This window comes from Phalacrocorax carbo, chromosome 2 (genome assembly GCF_963921805.1).
Source record: "Phalacrocorax carbo chromosome 2, bPhaCar2.1, whole genome shotgun sequence".
In the NCBI taxonomy this organism is placed as follows: Eukaryota; Metazoa; Chordata; class Aves; order Suliformes; family Phalacrocoracidae; genus Phalacrocorax; species Phalacrocorax carbo.
Genome location: NC_087514.1, coordinates 158231921 through 158251288, shown reverse-complemented (window position 1 = coordinate 158251288; position 19368 = coordinate 158231921). Strand labels below are relative to the sequence as shown.

Sequence of the window (19368 nt, the reverse complement as noted above, 5' to 3'; positions counted from 1 at the left end):
AAATGCTAGTAACTATTTTTGTAAAAGCTTCAACTTTTCACTCCCTCCCCAAGTAAGTAATTTCATTTACAAAGCACAATTTTAAAAGCCATGCTCCAATGAGAGAGGGGAAGGGAAGAAATCTGCCTTTAACAGCAGAAACCACACCACTTTTCACTTGCGTGGGCTAAGCTGCAACTGCTAACACAGGCAGGACTTTGCAGTCATGACAGCCAAATCTTTATACAGTAGCAAGCACTACGCAATAAGCTGTTCGGAACGCTGGCCCATCTCACCTGCCTTAAGCATATGAATAAACTGCTACATTTTTAAGTGGTGTTTTTATTAAAATAAACTGAATGAGAATTCAGGAAGAGGTATCAAGGAAAGGCAAGCAGATGGAGAGACTAGCTGACACATAACAATAGCTGGTGAAATATTACTCTTATTTTCTGTAATAAACACCAAGATCAAAACATTATGCAAGTTAAATTCCCTTGAAAGGTTCTCAGCAGGAGTTTTCCTTTTTGTTTGTGCAGTACGCGATTTCCTCTCACCCACAAAAAACATACCAAGAATGTGCATGTGCCACTAACACTAAGCAGCACTTCCTTAATCACTCATTTCCAACAATTTATGGATGATCAGTGGCAAAAACGAGCAAAAATAATGAAAGCATGCAATGAAAGCTCACTGAGACAAACCGGCTTGGACTTCCTACTCATTTCTGTGTCTCCTTAAGATGGGGGTCTGATACAAATTAGCCACTGGGAAAAAAAGTCATCTGGTCATAAAATACAGTACAGGGTCACTTTTATGTAAGTTTGCCAAAAGGGACATAAACCAGGACAATTTCAAACTGTGACACAGGATAGAAGTATATTAAAAAAATCTTTGTTCCTCCTCCATTGTGCTGTCATGTTGCTCGGCTTTATAGACATTCTGAGCACCAGCTCTGGCCTCTTCGCTTCCACCTGGTCTACCTAATTAATTAAGCAAGGAAGTTACCTCAAATTTTTGTACTATTTGTTTTTATTATCATGCACTTCTTTTGATGTTCCAGGAATTAACCTCTTAATCCACAGACTCTGTGTGTTGTGTTCTGAACATTTTGGGATGTCTGGATAATTTGGATAATTGGTCAGGATGTTGCTGTCGCTCATGTTAAACTTCATGCCATGACTTTAAGTTCAAAGATCAGTATTAAGGTAAAATACTTCATAAAGCCTTTTTAAAACTCTACACTTGCGATTATGCAATACCCAGTTATTCCAGTTTCTCACAGTGGTAAATTGCACTATTTGTATTTTCTTACAAGGAAATTACTCCTAAACATCTTTATCTTTGTCAACTTCAAACAAAAACAAATTTCAGTTGAAGTTACAACAAGAGAAAGCATATTTTAAAGGTCAAGAAAAGGTATAGCAATTATCTCCTCAGAAACGCTTGCCTCCTTCACACAGCAGTGCACATGTAATTTCTGTGCAGTCTGTTACCACACAAGGAAACATAGGCACTGTGAACTACAGATGTTCAACTGCAAATACCACGATTTTCCTTTTTTTGGAGAGAATGATAAAGAATGAGGTTAACTCTGACACTAAGAAACATGGTTGACACCTTTGTTTCGTAAGTGTACTACAGAATTTGGGAAGGCCAGTGACAAAGAACTGAAAGTGTCTAAACAAGAAATAAATAATAAATAAACAAGACTCCACAAAGGAACACAAGAAGAATACAGAAAGATATGAAAGAGTTTTTAATACCAATGCAGGAGATTAAAGTTACTTCAGGTACTCCCATAGCTCACTTAATAGCACTGGCTAAGGTGTAATATAGCACAATGATCTCCAACTACTTCAATAGACTCGAAAAACCTAATTCACACATGTGCATGAAAATATATGTGTGTGTAGATACATATACACATATATACTCAAAGATATGCATATGCATATGCACATACATGTATAATGCTCCTCCAATACTGCATTTATAATTATTTTCCTGATAACAGAATTCTGCAACTGCCATTAAATGGAAATAAAACTATAGCAAGGAAGAGCACTTAAGCTCTTTAAAAGGGCATGGTCAACCCCCTTAGGCCCAAAATTCCCTTTTTGAATTAAAATAGTGGTTTTAATTAAAAACTAGGCAGAGAATCAGTTTGATTCTCAGTACAACACTGCATCCGTCCATGGTGAGTACCTAATTTCCGTATTTCTCTCCTCTGCACAATATGCAAGTCCTTGGTTGTTTTTAACTGTTGCCCTGGGGAATCGAAAAGAGTCTATAAGAGGGGCCATGTGCCATTTAGAAAGTATACTAGCAATGAAGAAAAAAAGCCATAGTAAATTGGAAGATAGTTAATCAAACCCATTCTGATTCATGAAACTTAAACAGTTAAGGGGGCAATACTTCCTTACAAGAACACTGAAAGAGAAGTTACACAAAGCTTGTAATAGTAACCTATGAGCTACCTGAAATATTATAGCTTGCAAGAAGTTCACATTGCAGTGCATAGATAAAAACAACTTTTAAAGCATAATGTATGATAAACGCTCAAACAGAAGGCTAAAAACTTTGGGGGTTTGACCCATACGTGATAATGACTAACGTTACTGTTGCAATTTAAGCTGAACAAAAAAAATCCATTAAAAATCTAAAAATCCATTCGATTTCAGAACTAAGCGTCTTTTAATCATTAATTTTCAGAACTTCTACTAAAATCCAACAAGTATTTCTTACATGAACACCTTCAAATAGATATATTGACTGTGCACACCTAGATCTTAAGTGACCTATCAATTATAATGAAGATAATTCTATGACAAATTCAAGATGACCTGCATAAAAGCATCCACTGGAACAGTCTTTTTATCCAAGTTTTGAGCTGAGCTGGATTTCAAGAATCAACTGCTTTCCCCACTCCTTGTATCCAACTCCCAGCTGAAAGATTAAAGATTACATATCCTGTGCCAAACCTCCTTACTGAATGTCTAAGTTCACAGTAGATCGCTCTTCTCTTAAATGCTGCAAGTTTTGCCAAGTGTATGAAATGTTCTTTTAAATTAAGATCACCAAAATCTGATTTTGCCAGATAACAGTAATAGCGCTTGAATTATGTTTTATCCCTCTGGCCCATTAGTCTGATGTGATGAATGACAAAGTACGACTTTTTTTTTTTTTTAACTTGCAGGACTATAACCAAAACCAAAATAATTTTTTTTAAGTACCAGAATTCTACAAGGTGTTCATAGTCTCAAAATCTTCTCTGAAAAGAGACAAGCAATGTGCTGAAATCTAAGGGAAGTAAAGATGGGAAGTACCCTTTACAGATTCTAAAACTTCAGCTTACATGTAATCCTGAGTTCAGTTAAGGCTCAATTTTCCCAGATTCCAATCACCCTATTATGTGATAGAATTCTTTTATATGTGTGTATATTTGTATATATGTAGTATTGATTGCAAGCCGAATCATTTATCTGCATCACAATTTGAACAGAACAGCACACTCAATTTTAACTATCAGCTTAGTCCAAAAGTGTCATTTGTCACTTACTTTCTAAGAAAAGCAACCAAAGACAAGGTATGTTCATATAAAAACGGACTACAATCCCTACATCTTCACCAACAGCTTTAGGGCTCACTCAAAGCTAGTAAAACAATTCTGTATATGCCTACATTTTGGATATTTGCAACTATTTTGGATACTTTTAAATAGAGCAGCCAGGTAGAACAGACATTCGACAAAGGCCTTGAGTACCCGTACTCGGAATTACATTTGGCTTCTGGGACATACCAAAAACATCCAGAAGTTAAAGTAACAAAACATCCCAAAAATTGGGTGTGTTGTTCCCCCCAATAGGTGGGTTTTGATACTAAAATCTGATCTCATCTACTGTCACGAAGAAGCAGAACTACTCTAAAGCACCAGTAGTCTTTTTCCTGACATCTGGAGACAAATTATGGCTGTCTCATCCGGAGTTACAAATGCTTCCAACTGTAAACATGCAATGGTGATCCTATTTATCTTGAATGGTATTTATTGATAACCAGTATCATAAGTTTAAAAGTTAGTGTAACTATTTAACTTTTATGTAAAGTGCAACTTTAACACAGTGTCTGTTGCAGCCAACAGAAGTCTACAAGAGGACACAGCAGCAGTACCATACATGGTGCTCTAATGAAGAGAATCCTTGGTTTTGGCTGGACTGCAGAAGACAAATCCCATTAAAATCAGTTAACATTTCTTTTTCAGAAGAAAAGATATACATTAGCTGTGGCTAGATACTTGGAGTCAAAAGGAAAATGGGGTGGCCTCCACCTGAAAACCGAACTGACAAACTGAGTTGCTGAAAGTTTTCAGATCTGTAGATACCTGAAGTGAAGGACAGAGTGTTTTCTAGCCCAGCTGGATAAGTGGAGTTAAACAGAGTAGCATGGACTATACTTAGGCCATCACCAGACTCCACTGAAGTTGAACTCATTAGCTTGGTCATCCAAACTTGTAACTGAAGTAATAACTGTGGATATATCCACAGTTCAGTCAATACAAAATAATGCTGCTCTAGCATCAACAAGCTCAGAGCAGGCTACACCACACCAGTATTTACAATCCATCTCGGTTGGGTCACGCACATCCTTTCTGACACAGCCATAATGCTCAGCCTATGGTAGCTTCAGCTATAGAATAAAAATCTGTTTCTTCACATTATTCCTGCTGAAATAAAATTTTCCTTTATGCTGTACTTTAAGTGTCTTATTTTCTCTCTTAAGTGTCTATACAAACCCTAAAATCCCAGATTGGATGCAGTACTTCAGTTGAATTTTCCCCAATTCCACCAAGAACAAAAACTGGCAACTTCACTGCCTCCATGCCATGCTCCTGTCAACGCAACCAGGAATTATGTTTTCCTTCCCACCACAACCATCCCTTTGCTGATTTATGTTACATGCGATCTGCCAATGACTCATAGTCTTTTGCATCCATCTCTAATGCATTTCATTTTCCTGATTTCAGACCACTTTTCAAGATCCTTTGCTTTCTAATAACTGTCATCCAAAGAGCGTAGAATTCCCTCAAGTGTAGTATCATTAAAACAAAAGTGTAATCATTTGGATGATAAAGATTAATGAAAACGTGCTACAATTGGTCCCCAGACAGTCATTCCAGTTTAATTTGATATTTATGATTTGAAATTCCTTTTGCTCTGCTTCCCATTATAGTATTTTCATTATATTTCTCTAGTTCACATATTAATATAATAGTTACCTTATTGTTCAGAAATTGCTTTGTCAAATTCCATGCTTCACTGAAACATTCAGCCGTCTCAACTTGAATATATTCAAATACATTGAATTTTTTTAGTTTTTCTTTACCCATTTAAGACAGTTTTCTTAACATATTACTGTTAATACTGACCTCACCTGAACCTTTTTCAGGATGTTTGTAATCTTTAAAATTCACATATCAAGCCTGTTTTCTCTGCGTCATCTGTTATTTAATCACCCTTCCCATTAGTTAGAAGCCTGTACTTCTTTCCCTTGTTACTTTATTTCCAGTGTATTTATTGAACCTGCTCCTCTTTTAGCATCCCAACAAAGTAATTTTCAAAAAAATACAATCTCAATTAAAACATTTCATTATTAAAACAAAAAAGACAACTAATTTTCTTGATCTCAGTATACATGGCTTTTCAAGAACTTTTTTCCCCTCCTTAAGCTTACTCACAGCCACACCGTACTCTCGCTTCACCTGCTTGTGCAAGAGCGCACATCCATACATAAACATTCACATAAGCATACACATCCCAGTGCAAAATCCTCCTAAATTTGTAATTTCAGTTTCAGCAGAAAGAAGGGCTCAAAATGGAATATATATGGTAATTACCCTGTATTTAACATTATTTTCCTACCTTTTTTAAGCCAGCAAATCCTTCCGACTCCAGGAAGAAAAAGGCAAAGGGCATCAACACAAACAAACATAAATTTGAAAAAAGAGAAGCAAGATTCCATAAACCTGCAACAGACAAGAAAAAGTTTGCATTATAAGTTTCTCAGCTTTAAAAGTTAAAGATGTTATGTTTTCCTCCATTAGATGTAACAATGTAGTATACAAACAAGAGCTAACAGAAGCCAGGTTTTTATGGATACATAGTTCTTTACAGGTCATTGCTGAAAAATACCCACATCTCTCTGTGTAACGATCTTCAAATAAAGACTGGATACCAGCTTAACAGCAGCTGTCTGAAATCTTGGAAGACAGACTGCAAACTTAGGTGAACTATTTTCACAATATCCACACTTAAGGCTCTTTAGATAGCTGTTTAGAAATTTTCAGGATAGAAGTATTTTACTACCATCAGTGAATCTCACAAAATTCAGTTCTGTGTACTCACTTCCTCCCATATTTTTTCCTTAAGAGAAAATTAGACAAATCGCAGATTTTAACATCAGCAATACACAAATGCCATCATCACCTCCAAATTAGAAGACGACACCATGGTTACAGCAACAGCAGCCTTCCACGATGAGATGACAGGATCAGTGGGCAAGAGAGCGGTTGATGTTGTTTATCTCAACTTTAGTAAGGCTTTCAACATCATCTCCCATAACCTCCTCAGACTAATTAATTAAGTATGGGCTAGGTAAGTGGACTCTGAGGTACACTGAAAATTGGCTGAGCTTCCAGGCTCAAAGGGTTGTGACCAGCAGTGCAAAGTGAGGCTGGAAGCCAGTCACCAGGGGTGTATCCCAGGGGGTCAATATTGGGTTTTACATCTTCATTAATGACCTGGATGATGGGAGAGAGTGCATTGTCAGCAAGTTTGCTGATAATCGGAACAGGGAGGAGCAGCAGCCTGCCATTCAGATGAACCTCAACAGGCTGGGCAAGCGGGCAGAGCACACACTGGGGACCAGCTGTTCCAAAAGCAGCTTCATAGGGAAGGCCTTAGAGATTCTGTTGGACTCCAAGCTGAACACAGCCAGCACTGTGCCCCTGCAACAAAGAAGGCCAACAGCATCCTGGGCTGCACTAGAAGTGTTGCCAGTAGGTTGAGGGAAGTGATCCTTCCTCTCTGCTCAGAACTGGTGGCACACATTGGGAGCACTGCATCCAGTTGTGGGCCCCTCCATACAAGACAGACATGGCCATGCTGGAACAAGTCCAGCAAAGGACCACAAAGATGATTCATGGACTGCAGCATCTGTCACACAGCAGAGGCTATGAAAGCTGGAACTGTTTGGCCTTGGAAGAGAGCACTTTATCAATGTATATAAATATCTGATGGGGGAAGGGGAAAGGAGAAGTGTCAGACTCTTCACAGTGGTATCCAGTGAATGAGGAAGAGGCAATGAGCACAAACAAACAAAAACCAAACAAAAAAACAACCAAAACTGACTTAAATGCAAGAAAGAGCTCTTCCCACTGCCAGTGCAGTCAAACAATGCAACAGGCTGCCCAGAGAGTTTTTGTAATCTCCATCCCTTGACATATTCAAAACCTGACCGGGCACTGCCTTGCACAGCCTTCTCTAACTGACCCCGCTTTGAGCCGGGGGGTCAGACTAGATGATTTCCAGAGGTCCCTTCCCACCTCAACCATTCTGTGATCTAGGTGAAAAATCAACAACTAACTAAAATTAGAACATCTGTAAGACACATGTGACATCTGCAGGAAGGGAAAAGGTTTAGAAAACAACCTGAAGTGATACCCTTAATGGAGATCAGTTATCTGCTCTATTAAGATTTTCTAAGCAGAACACTTTCTGAACAGCCAGTTTCTGGTGCATAAACATGAACCCAACATCATCCTATCAAAAGTTGCGCAGGATGTGGCGTGTCTTCTTTATAAACGCAGGAGCTTACCTGCAATTTAGTACTAGGGTGGCTAACAGGTTTAACTAGTGTCACATGTTCTGCATCCTGAAAACACAGCTTTAATTTTGTAGTTGAGAACAGGCTTAGTCCCTCACCCTCCCCAAAACACATACATTTCCACAATTCTGCAGGACTATATTATATCAGCTGAAGTCCCAAAAAAAGAACATCCCCCATGATAAGAAAATTTGAACCAACAGCTTTGTTTATTTCTTTCTCATATGCAGCTTGTTAATTTTTTTCTTTGAAATTTCCATTTTGGAAAGAATAGGGAAGGAAAGAGACATTTACTGCATATCTGGGAAACTCATTACTGCGAGAAATTCCTGTGTTTAGTTCCAAATGTAAGATAATTAGCAGTTATCTTCACCTACACACCCTTAAAAAACAAAAAGGGCTTTCATCGTATATTCTTCCTTTTTTCTTTAAATTAAATCAAATTTTGAAGAGAAGTAAAAACAGGGTGGGAGGAAGGAGGCAGTGGGCCAAGATATCTACTTATTCAGCAACTGATAGCAACAGGACAACAAGCACCAAGCTTCGCCAAATAAGCTACAGAAAAACAAACCAAGAAAATTCCAAAAGATGCGTGAAATATAATACTCAATTACTAAAGAAAACAGACTGCCTAAAGGTGGCTAAACTCCAGTTAACAAAGACGGGGATTTTTCCTTTTGAATTTGCTTAGCCAAGAAGCTCCTGTTACCATTCAAGGAACATTTACACATAGTAATGTCAGCAAGAATGTCATTAACAGCCCTTACTAGAGGTGCATTAACTCAAGCAGTCTGTGTACTTTTTTTTATTCTTTTTTTAGAAAACGAAGACAACCGGGTTAGAGTAGAAATACTACTACATTGGGGTGGGGGTCAGTTACCTGATGCAAAGCTGAATATCTGGTTGTCCTAATTTCAGCAGCTCTGTTACATGTATATCTACAATGTGAAACAGTGCTTAGGAGCTACATAGTATGTACAGAGCATTTTAAAGGAGGGGAAAGTGGTGCACATATCGGGTGATAATTTTAAGATATTAAAACCCAAAGGTTTACACATTAGCAGCTGATAGGAACCACATTCACAGAATATTGAACTACAGAGCTACAATATGCGTGTAAAGCTATGAGAGCTAAGGACAGTGCCATACTGCTGCTGACCTACATATACACTTTCCTCAAAGTAAGGAGCATACAGGGCCTTCTTCCCCTACTGTATTTCTTATCCTGATCTAATAGTTCAGAAATCAAATTAAAATAGACTCAGAACATTTCCTACTACACTGACTGCCTCACAAAACTGCATGAGAGAGACTTGCAGATATCAACATATGTAAAAGCTTTAACAGTCTACTGGTGGTTGTTTTTTTTTTTTTTTGCATTTATAGCCACCTAAGAATATCCCCCATAAAACAAGTTAATAAAACATAAAAATTAAAAATCTCTCAGTCTTTGGCAAACAGATTAGACCCTGAGCAATTTTTCATCTTTCTTATTCATGGTAGTTTCATTACGTTGTACCCCCACCTGGTGGTTGTACCCAACAACAGCACAAGTGACCATCCAGCTGTCAGAACTATTTCTGGGTTTAGTTCAACACGCATTAGGTAAGAGTGTTTATACTGGATGCAGGTATGGGCTTTCTGCCTAGTTTCAAAAATCAGAGGCACATGTTTTCTGTTCTTCCATCTGCCACAACTAATGCAACAGCCTACAGTACAAAAACCTTTAATGTTGCATCCAAGTACCTCAGACTATATCTGTAACTAATAAATCTAGCAAAACCAAAGTGTGTTAAAGGAATACAATTTTCCCCATTTGATAACATTTGCAAAGCAGTAAGCAAACCATACACGAGGGCTATGCCAGACAGAGTGTTATGGAAATATGAACATTTTCTGATCTTGAGTGCTTCTGACAGCACTATCAGCTCTCAAAACTTCTACAGGTATTTCACAACTAACCTCATAAAGGTATGCCACTACATGGAATAGGTTTTTACAGTGTAATGCTACTGTGCAAACCTAGTGAACACCACCAGAGGGAGCCCGTCCCCAAGGCAACGTTTTGAAATAAAAGTACGCTGATTTTTGTCAAGTTGCAGTAACAGAAGCCCATGGTCTGATCCAAAATGTTTCTGAAGTCTTCACACCAACTGTGGTAAATCTTGGTTTAGTTCTGTCATGTCTACCCCTAGCGTAAGCTTTGCAATGCACAGTCAAACTTGGAAATAACCAAGACACTGAACTTACTTTCTTGCTAGCTATTACTATTGGACTTATGAAATACAAATTATATTGTGCATGCATAAAGTGGGACTTTCAAAAGACTATCACATTAAAATCAGAAGACGATGGTCACTGGAAAATTCAAAGGCCTTTCTATGTGACAGCTACTGTTCCAGCAGATTTCTAATTAACCCAAGTTTTCTCAAATAGTGTAACAACTCTGACAGAGTAAAAATTTCTGAATTGGTTATTACATAATTTTCTCACTCTGAAACATTTTATTTTAGTTTTTCCAAAGTTAGTTCAGACACAGAAGGAATTATTTTCCATTAAATATATTTTTTTCATGTTCAGGAGTAAAGAATATAAATCTGAGCAGCTAAATCCATGTGAAAAATGAGAATTAGCTGAGGTTTTTTTTCTTCCAAGTAGAAGACATACCAAATTAGCAATCCCCCATGATGTGTGACAAAACAGATCACAGAATAACTCAACTAGAAAAAATCTCTGAAGTCATGTAGTCTGATCTGCTGCTTGAAACATCTAAACTGCAGGTGCAATCAGGTCGCTCAGGGCTTTAGCCAGCTGAGTTCTGGAAAACTTCCAAAAGTTTAGAACTCCCAGTCTCTCTGGACAACCTTTTCCAGTGTTCAGCCATGCCTGTGAAGAATTGTTGCTTTATCTCCTGCAAACATTGCTTGTTGCCTCTCACTGCATGCCTCAGAGCAGCAGTTGGCTCTATACAAACCAGCTGCAAATCCAGCTGTGCCCTGGCTTTCCTAATTTCACACCAGGATATTAACTTAGGTGCACCCCTCCTGGGCAGCGCACCCCTGCTTCTACCTTCTGTACACCTCCTTTTTTGTTTTGAGCTCAGGAGTTCCCCATTAAGCCAAGCTGACCTCCTATGATACCTGCTCATTTTCTTGCACACGGAGGTTCACATTAAAATGCTTGAAGGTTATCCTTGAAAGCAAGCATCTCTCCCAGCTTCCTTTGCCTTCAGGGCATTCTCTGGTTAGGTCCCACGTACACATTTCCTGAAGAGGACAAAGTCTACACTCTTAAAATCTAATGTCTTTAATTTTACTATTTTCCTTCCTCACTTTTCTCAGGTCTTAAACTACTCTGTTACCACCATCAGGGTCATTGACCACCACACCTACAGTCAGCTTTCCTCTTTATTCAAGAGTTTAAAAAAATCATTTTACCGTCCAGGTAACAAAATATACTCATCTAGTTTCAGAAATGTAACAGACAACATGCATTATTTCCTGTCTTCACCTATTCACATTTAATCTGTTGTAAAAAAAAATTTGGATCTGAAATTAATGAATTTGCTGTATTATTAGACATTTAGCAAAAATAATCCATTTTTCAGAGAAAAATCTTCCAAAGCCCCGTTACTACCTCTTCACAAGAGCAGAAAAAGGACAGCACAGTTAACTTGTAAATTATTTGTTCTAGATTAAATAGTTTCACATAGCAAAGGTACTATCTTCTTTCTCCAGACAAATCTACTACAGAATGCCTTGTTTGCACCAGTTATTTCCCTAAGAGACAAAGAAGTGTCCAAATTATTTTCAAATATTAGTATGTCATGGTCGTAAGCACATTAACATTGGAAAGGATGCAAAAGTGATTCTGTCAGACATCAATGCATCATTGCTGTAAGTACAAGCAACATCCTTTTCTTACATCTTGTTTTCCTTGAAATAGTTCACTTTTGTTGTGCCTCTTTACCGCACTCAATAAATTTATATTCTATAATTCTCCTTGTTTACAAATAAATTACTAACAGTTGAACTACCTAATCCCAACTGCTCGTAGCTAGCAAGCTTCTTAAAACAATTCAATTTTGAGAATAAGTTTAGATGTACCATCATAAACAGATAGGCTTATGAATCTTGCATTACCGCATGAGGAAGAAGTTTGAACAGTGAGTTTTCAAGTTAGCTTCTAGTATTCTACATTATTCTACATTAATATTCAAAGCCATGAATTTGGTTTAATTCCATCAAGTCTGCATAATTATTTAAAAAACCCAACAGAACAGTTAAGACAGACTTTTGTGATGTATCGCACAGCAGAAACAACTACTAGCCAATAACATATTAACAATTTGATTAGCATCTTAAATGAAAATTGAGTTATTAGTTTGAAAATAAGAACATATCTGTGCACATAATTAAGACATCCATTTTAATTATATTATGCTGAGTACTAACCATGAATTAGTGAGCCATTTAACCACTGAATATAGTAGTTTTGTGGAAAAGAAAGCAGGATCTCATTGCTGATTATTGAGAAAGGTAGAAGCAGGACTGCACCAGCTGAAACTGCTAGAGTGAAGGTGCTCAAGAACAGCCTGAAATTTAAAGAAACGTACCACTGTTACCACCAACATGCTCTGAACAGGGGAAAAAAAAGTAGTTAGCCTACCTATTAATCAGTGCCTGAAGTCAACGCATTCTTACATTGTAAAGGGGCAGGAGAAACTGTTTTCCACAGTAATTCACTTCCAAAAAGATAATTTCAAATACCAAGTACTTTACAGAATCCGGGAAAAATAATTAGGTTTTACCAACTACCACAATTATTCTCTTGGGACTTGCATGCATCCAATTCCAATGTCATATACAGGATACATTATTGGAGTTCATGGAATACCTATTCTTAAGTCTAATTTAGTTTTCATTTCCTACATACACACTCAGAATGAAAGTAATTTCTATTTCTCTATTCTTACGACAAATTTTAAAAGAAGAGTAGCTTTTTAATGTCTAAAAAGTGAGTATAATTATACATAAACAAATATTTTAACACTAAACTGAAAAAATATTGTTTTTCTTTAACAAAGTAGTTATTCAAGTACCATCTCATAGCTTGGGGTTTTCTGATAGTTGTAAAGTCAATACAGAGAAATTGTCAGAATTAAAATATTTAAGCTTATTCTTTTCAGATGCCAAATACAACTTACATCAAATGCCATCCTGTGGCATTAAAAAGAACTGTGTTCTTAAAACAAGAATAAGAACAACAAAAACATTCTTAGAGAACCAACCCAATGCTAGAATGAAAATAGAAATAATAGTCAAAATCCCATGACAAAAAAGATAAACAATTCCTACAACAGGAATGTCAGTAAATTGCTTAGAGATCTTACTTCTCCTTAACAGTCTACAAATCAATTCATCATTCACACAATACTTAAAGTCAGGGTTTCTGAGTATTTGTTTCTGAGGCATTTTTTTCTTTTATTTACGGATCTTTAAGTATTCTAAGCCAGAATTGTGAAACCTAACACACTAGAGCCTTTCAAAGTGCTACAGCAGTCTGGCTTTTTCTGCCCCCACCCACCACTTAAGTCCTGACAATTACGCTATGCAAAGAAAAAAAAAAAAAAAAAAATCAATCTGCATATGTTTGACAGTTATTGCTTTTTGGAAAATAAGATGCACACTTAAGGAAGAAGAAAGCTTAGGCTGAAAGAACAAGAAGCATTTTATATTTATAACAACACTATTAACGAAAGGCTATTACTCTGATGGAAGTGCTAATTTTGCCTTACACTTTTCACATGAAGAACACAGTATTTACAATTTATATTTGTTGTATTTTAGAGCTAAACTTGAAAATAGATGCAGGTGAATAACAGTTAACAAGGCAAATTTTACTTTTTGAATGTTGAAAAATTCAGAACCAGGCTAAGACTGCAGCTGCTATGAAAATAATTCAATCTAGTTGAGCCTTCATTGTTAGAAATACTTTCGCTGTAGTCTTAAAAGCACAGGAGAGACGCTCCTCTACTTGAGAGGAAAAAGTTTCATAGCATTTAAAAGTATGTATTTTTCTCTCTCTAGATCTGAAGTAGACCTTGTGGCAAATAAGCATTTCAAATTCATAAAAAATATTTGTATCAGACACTACTGGGAGAAGCTCACCTAAGAGTTACAGCACCTTTGTACTTCTTTCAACCTTGCCACAAATGCACAACTAAAAGTACTTACAATGTACTCAGCGCTCTCCCAGGGTACAAGACGAATCAATGAAAGACTCAATGTGCTCTCCTTCCAAGAGGATGACAGTACCACCATGGAAGAGCTAAGAACATTGTAATAAGCAAGTAGCAAGTCCACATAGTTCAGGAAGTCACAGAACGGAGAGGGCAGCCACAGCACACAGATATTCTGTAAATCTTCAGATGTATTTAAATAGAAGAGATTAATATCTAGCTTTACAAAGGAACAGAAACAGGAGAGAGTTGCTGGCAGACCAGCAGGTCTAGCAAGTGTTTGTCTTTCGTTTGTTATTCTTTAAGATGATCAAATGCAGATGTCTACTTCAGGGTGAATTAATGCCCTTTCTAGGATCCATTGCCTCCCTCAACAGGGCTTCCGTCTACTGCAGTGGGCACTTAAGCACCTACCTCCCTTATAAACACCTACATTTTAGAGACCTAAACTTAGGTGCAGGTCTTGCACTGAATTCCAACTCTTGCACCAGGTCCTTGTGCAACATTCTGGCCAGCTCCATGCCTACTGGGAAAACCACAGGTCAAAAAAACCCTAGCCCAAACTGCCTTGCCTCTTGTCATGCCTTTCATAATACAAGATGCCACTCAATCAAATCTTTTTCCTCTGCCCTCTAGCAATCTGTTTGCTGTCACATTTAAAATGATCTGTTCTATATTTGGAAGCATACAAGATTCTTATAACAAAATATTCAGAAAGAAGTTCTGCAAGAGAGCTATACATACGATATTCTGTTAACGATGGCATCTTCATCCTCTTGCTCATCTGAAAATTAAATTACAGCAGGTTATATTCAATACTTTGTCATCTCTCCTCAGGCTGAAATGTATATAACATAGGAAAATTTTTAAATTACAATTAAAATTTATAATTACTAGAAGAATTTATTAGCATCAATATTTTAAGAACATTCCTATCAAAAATGAAAAATTTTTGCTAGTCTTAAACTCTTTTCAATCAATAGAACTAGTAAGTTATTTAGCTTTATTTAAATAAGCAGATCAAAACTTCTAGGAAACATGTTCCAGAGGGCTCTATAGCAATCAAGCTTTCAGACTACTACTACCATGGCTGCTGCTAAGAACTGTCCCTTTGAGCAACTCTGAAACTACAGAGAGCAGGCAAGCTACAGGAAAGTCTTAGGGTCCATACTAAATACTGCTATAAATCCCTAAACAGATTTTTTATTTTCAGTATTCATGTATTTTTAAAACAAGAAAGCATACTTAGAACATCAGTGGTGACCACATAGTTGCTTCCCCTTACTCATCCCTGCCCCTCCCCGGCGATTTAGGTAACAGGGAAGAAGAGTAGTTGTTGTTCTTGCTGTTTGTTTTGGATTTAAGACACCATGGCTTCTCTTCTGGTATTTCACATTTTAGACCATTTTGTTCACTTATTCCTCAATTAATATTCCAACTTCTTGAAGTATTACCAACATTTAACTCAGAGGTCAATCACTAATATATCCTTCATTTATTCTTTATATTCTTCTCTATGCATGTCTGTACACAAACGTATGCATTTCTGCACGTGAAATAATTTTCGAGTCAGCTTTCTTAAGTCTCCCAGGTTTTCCATGAGACAGTTTAAATTTATTCTAAAATCTAAGAATAAATAAAGCCAGGTGTTTCAAGTTCTTCAGTCACGCACACACTTGAAATAAACATGTAGCCACTAACATCATGCTATTTTGAAATTCTTCTGTGAAAGTACATTGGGTTATTGTTTCTGGTTTTGTGATGGGAATCTCATGGTGTTCTGAGACACTCAGTCAAGGTCTCTTATGAATCATTTTGGCTACAGAGCCTGTTGTAGAAAAAGCAAACAATTTGTCCTGAAAGAATTCCAGAAGTGCTGACTGTTCAAACGTTATCGGGAAGACCCTAGCAGGCTACAAAGTTCGCCTAACTAAATACTCACAAAGCTTTCAGAAAGTCAGGACAGCTGCAGAGCAGTTCCTCTCACTAGCTGATGAGATTAACTGCCAAAAAGGTATCCAAAATACATATCAGGATCAGAAGACAGCAACCCTCTTACTCACTTCTTTAACTATTCTCTATGTTTAAAGAGGTGCACTTTTTTTAAAAAGGTATTAAATTTCTTGAAGAGTTTAACTTTTTAAACATGAATCTATCTACAAAGGCAATTTTATCGTAACAGAGGTCACTACAGCTCAATAAACAGTCTCCGTCAAAGTTCAAAGTGCCAAGATCATGATGCATAAGAATTCTTCTCCAGTGTGACTATTACCAAGCACCAAGGTCCCAGATAAGCTGCTAAGAGTCAAAGATTTTGTCATTTTATACAGGTTTTTATGCTATTTGTCTTTAGAAGAAATATAGAAAAGAATGACAGGGGTCCCTACAGACTAGTTTCAGACAGACAATGTTTCGAAAAGAAAAAAATACAGGATTATCTAAAGAAATAAGACTCCAGTGCCGAGACCATAATGAACAGGTTAAGAACACTAAAATAACTGTACCTGAGCAAAGCAGAATTTTTAGAAGAAATCCACTACTTCCCTTCCATATTACCAGCAACCTTTTAATTTTACCAGGTAAAACTTTGCACTTGATTTTGGTGCTAGAACACAGCCGGAAAATACTTATTCTGGAAAAGCTGACATGAAAGGAGAACAGCAGGAGCTAAAGGCAAGGGAGGCAGAAGCGACTACTTGAAATTCTCCCCCTTCTTCCCTCTCAAAACAGGTACAATTCAGGCTGCCACAGAGCCACAGCAGAACAACTGATTGTGGCCATCCACAGCACCTCCCTGACAGCCACCCACTCTCACTCAGAGTGCCAGCTACAGCACCCACAGATCCTTTTCCGAGACACTTCAGTGCACTCCCTTCCCTTATTTAGTGATATTAGAAGGCACGTTGGCAGGTCTGAGACGTGCCAGAGGGGGCACAAGGGAAGGGATGGAAACTCCTGGCTCAGGGACAAAGGGTGCAGAGAGAGGACAACACAGCAGCATATACAATCAGAGCAGTCCAGGCTGCCACAGACCAGCAGCCTGAGAAACACTTTTGATCAGACATCTAGTTCTTCTGCTTCCTTTGTGGAGAAAGAAAAAAAAGTATTTTTAATATATTAAAAAGTCTATGCTTACCTGCTTTCCTTTTGTATCTTGTGATTATGAAGTAGGAAACTATGTAGAGAACAGCAAATAGGAGAAAACAGATCTGGAAAAAAATATTGCATTTATTAGGTTGTGAAGAAATGCCTCTATTATAATAAGAATAAACAGGAAATCCAGTATCAACAATTTAAAACTGAATTCAGATCAAAAGTGTATTCTTTGTAAACGTCAAACTGTCCTGTTTTATATCTTATTAATAGACAGTTAAACCAATAAGAAAAGTTTAATTAGAGTAACAGGCATTGAATCAATTATTTGGCCAGCAAGTTTTACTCTAAAATTCAGAAAAAACCCTTATTTACACAATGTGATTCTTTGTTTGTTTGGGGGAGGGGTGGGTAGGGTGGTTTGGTTTTTAAAGTTTGAATCTACTTCAGTTGTAAAAGTTATCACACTTTGTAGCCCTTTCACATGTAACCTACAGGTAACTGTATTTTATACAAAGGGCTCTTAAAGATCTGTTTTGGAGTAAGCTATCAACATACATGGAAAGAAAGCAGTTGCTTACTATTTCCATCACACCTCAAATCAAGCAAATTCCAGGCAACAATACACACAGGAGAGACTCATCTGCCTACAGTGGATGTCCAAGTGTGAGCTAATCAAACACAACATTTCCTTCACAGTCAGAAGCCAAGGGCACAATTTCCCTCCTTGTAAGGTAGGCAGCTTATTTAGGTCAGATGTTCCTTGATCCCAGCATGACTTGCATCAAGTTGTTTCTAAGATTTAGCACTAGAATTTCTATACAGTAAGGCAAGACCAAAACACCTACAAACATGTTGGGAATCTTGGAGGAAAGGAAACAAACAGCAAGACAGTTTTAACCCTCCAAGCTTTTGTGGGAAACAAAAAGAAAAAAGAAAAAAAAAACCATAACATTTTATTTACTTCTGAATGAGGTATCAGTGGCTCAATACTGCTTCCTTAACCTTGGTTGTTGATACCTATTAAAAACATGAGTCAGAAACAAAACAAGAACAAAGCATGCCATTCTGTGATGCTGTGGCCCTTAGCCTTCACAAGTACCTGTGCAGTCAGCGAACAGCGCATTTTGCTTTTTATTAACTTGCAGGAAACAGATTACCTACACACCACAGGCTGAGAAGGTACTTGAAGTAGCCCCAACTGTTAAGATTCTTTTGCTTGTGCACTACTGACCACCAAGTAAGCCTTAACACAGCAGTGACCCAACTGAATCAGGCAAAATTGTTTTAACAGTTTTTACTATTAATTGAGTTTGCCCTATTACCTATATAAGGTGTTTTGTTTAATTGGCCCTGCCTGGATCTGCAGTTGATAATATTGGCACCCTTAATTTGTTCTACTTTAGTCTGAGCTTTAATCTCCTTTGTGTTCTGAAATTGCAAAGTTAGTTCAGCTGTTGCCCAGTGAAGCATTTCTTTAATCAGTCATTTAAAGATTTGTTGCCTTTAAGAACTCGCTGTCTCAAAAAAAAAAAAAAACATCAGGAGCAGAAAAGCTACTCTAAGTGAAAGGAAAAAGTGAAAGCAAGGGTAGTGATGATATCCCTTAAAAATTTACATCTAAATAAGCATATTACATCCAAATCAGCAGAATCGGAGGGGAAACAAATGTATCACTCAATCAGGAATGCCAAACTTTAAGAAATACTAATAAACTGGGAGAGCTATTTCTTTTTGTGTAGTCAGACATTTTAGACAAAAAAACACCCGAAAGCATAGCCAAGTGTCTGAGCATGACATGCGGGTGCTTGCGGCTGCCCTATGGATGTCCCCCAGAAGTATTACAGTGCCATAGGTCTGAAAGTGACAACTGAGCTCATTCCCTGCGCAGGCATCACACAGTGACATCTGAAATACAGGTGCTGAAAATTAGATTTCATAATTAGATCTCTGAATTCAAGTATTTATTCTGAATAGAGTTCACTTCACCACTCTAACTTTCCAGAGGATGCTTCAAAGAGGAAAGGGTTTTAATAAAGAACTTAATTTTTTCTTGAAAAAATTCTTTATTAATAGAATTATTTTAAGATTTAATCTAAAAACATGCTGGTATATTTTTGAATCAGGAAGAACAAAAGAAACTAAGAACAGCCTTGGGTTTTCAGAGCACTCTG

The 19368-nt window shown here is 37.3% G+C and overlaps 1 protein-coding gene across 3 annotated transcripts in view; it reads right to left on the bottom strand.

Annotated features, from left to right (window-relative positions):
* The window catches only part of LMBR1 (limb development membrane protein 1), a 76455-nt gene that overhangs the window by 43236 nt on the left and 13851 nt on the right, over positions 1–19368 (bottom strand). For 2 of the 3 annotated variants that reach the window (XM_064445027.1, XM_064445026.1), the window contains exons 2-5: positions 17238–17310; positions 14846–14885; positions 12315–12454; positions 5898–6001 (exon numbers count right to left, since the gene is read on the bottom strand). The exons of the other annotated variant lie outside the window; for it this stretch is intronic. In XM_064445027.1, the coding sequence (XP_064301097.1) occupies positions 5898–6001; positions 12315–12454; positions 14846–14885; positions 17238–17310 (357 nt within the window). The remainder of the gene's footprint in view (positions 1–5897; positions 6002–12314; positions 12455–14845; positions 14886–17237; positions 17311–19368) is intronic. 3 annotated transcript variants of the gene reach the window in all.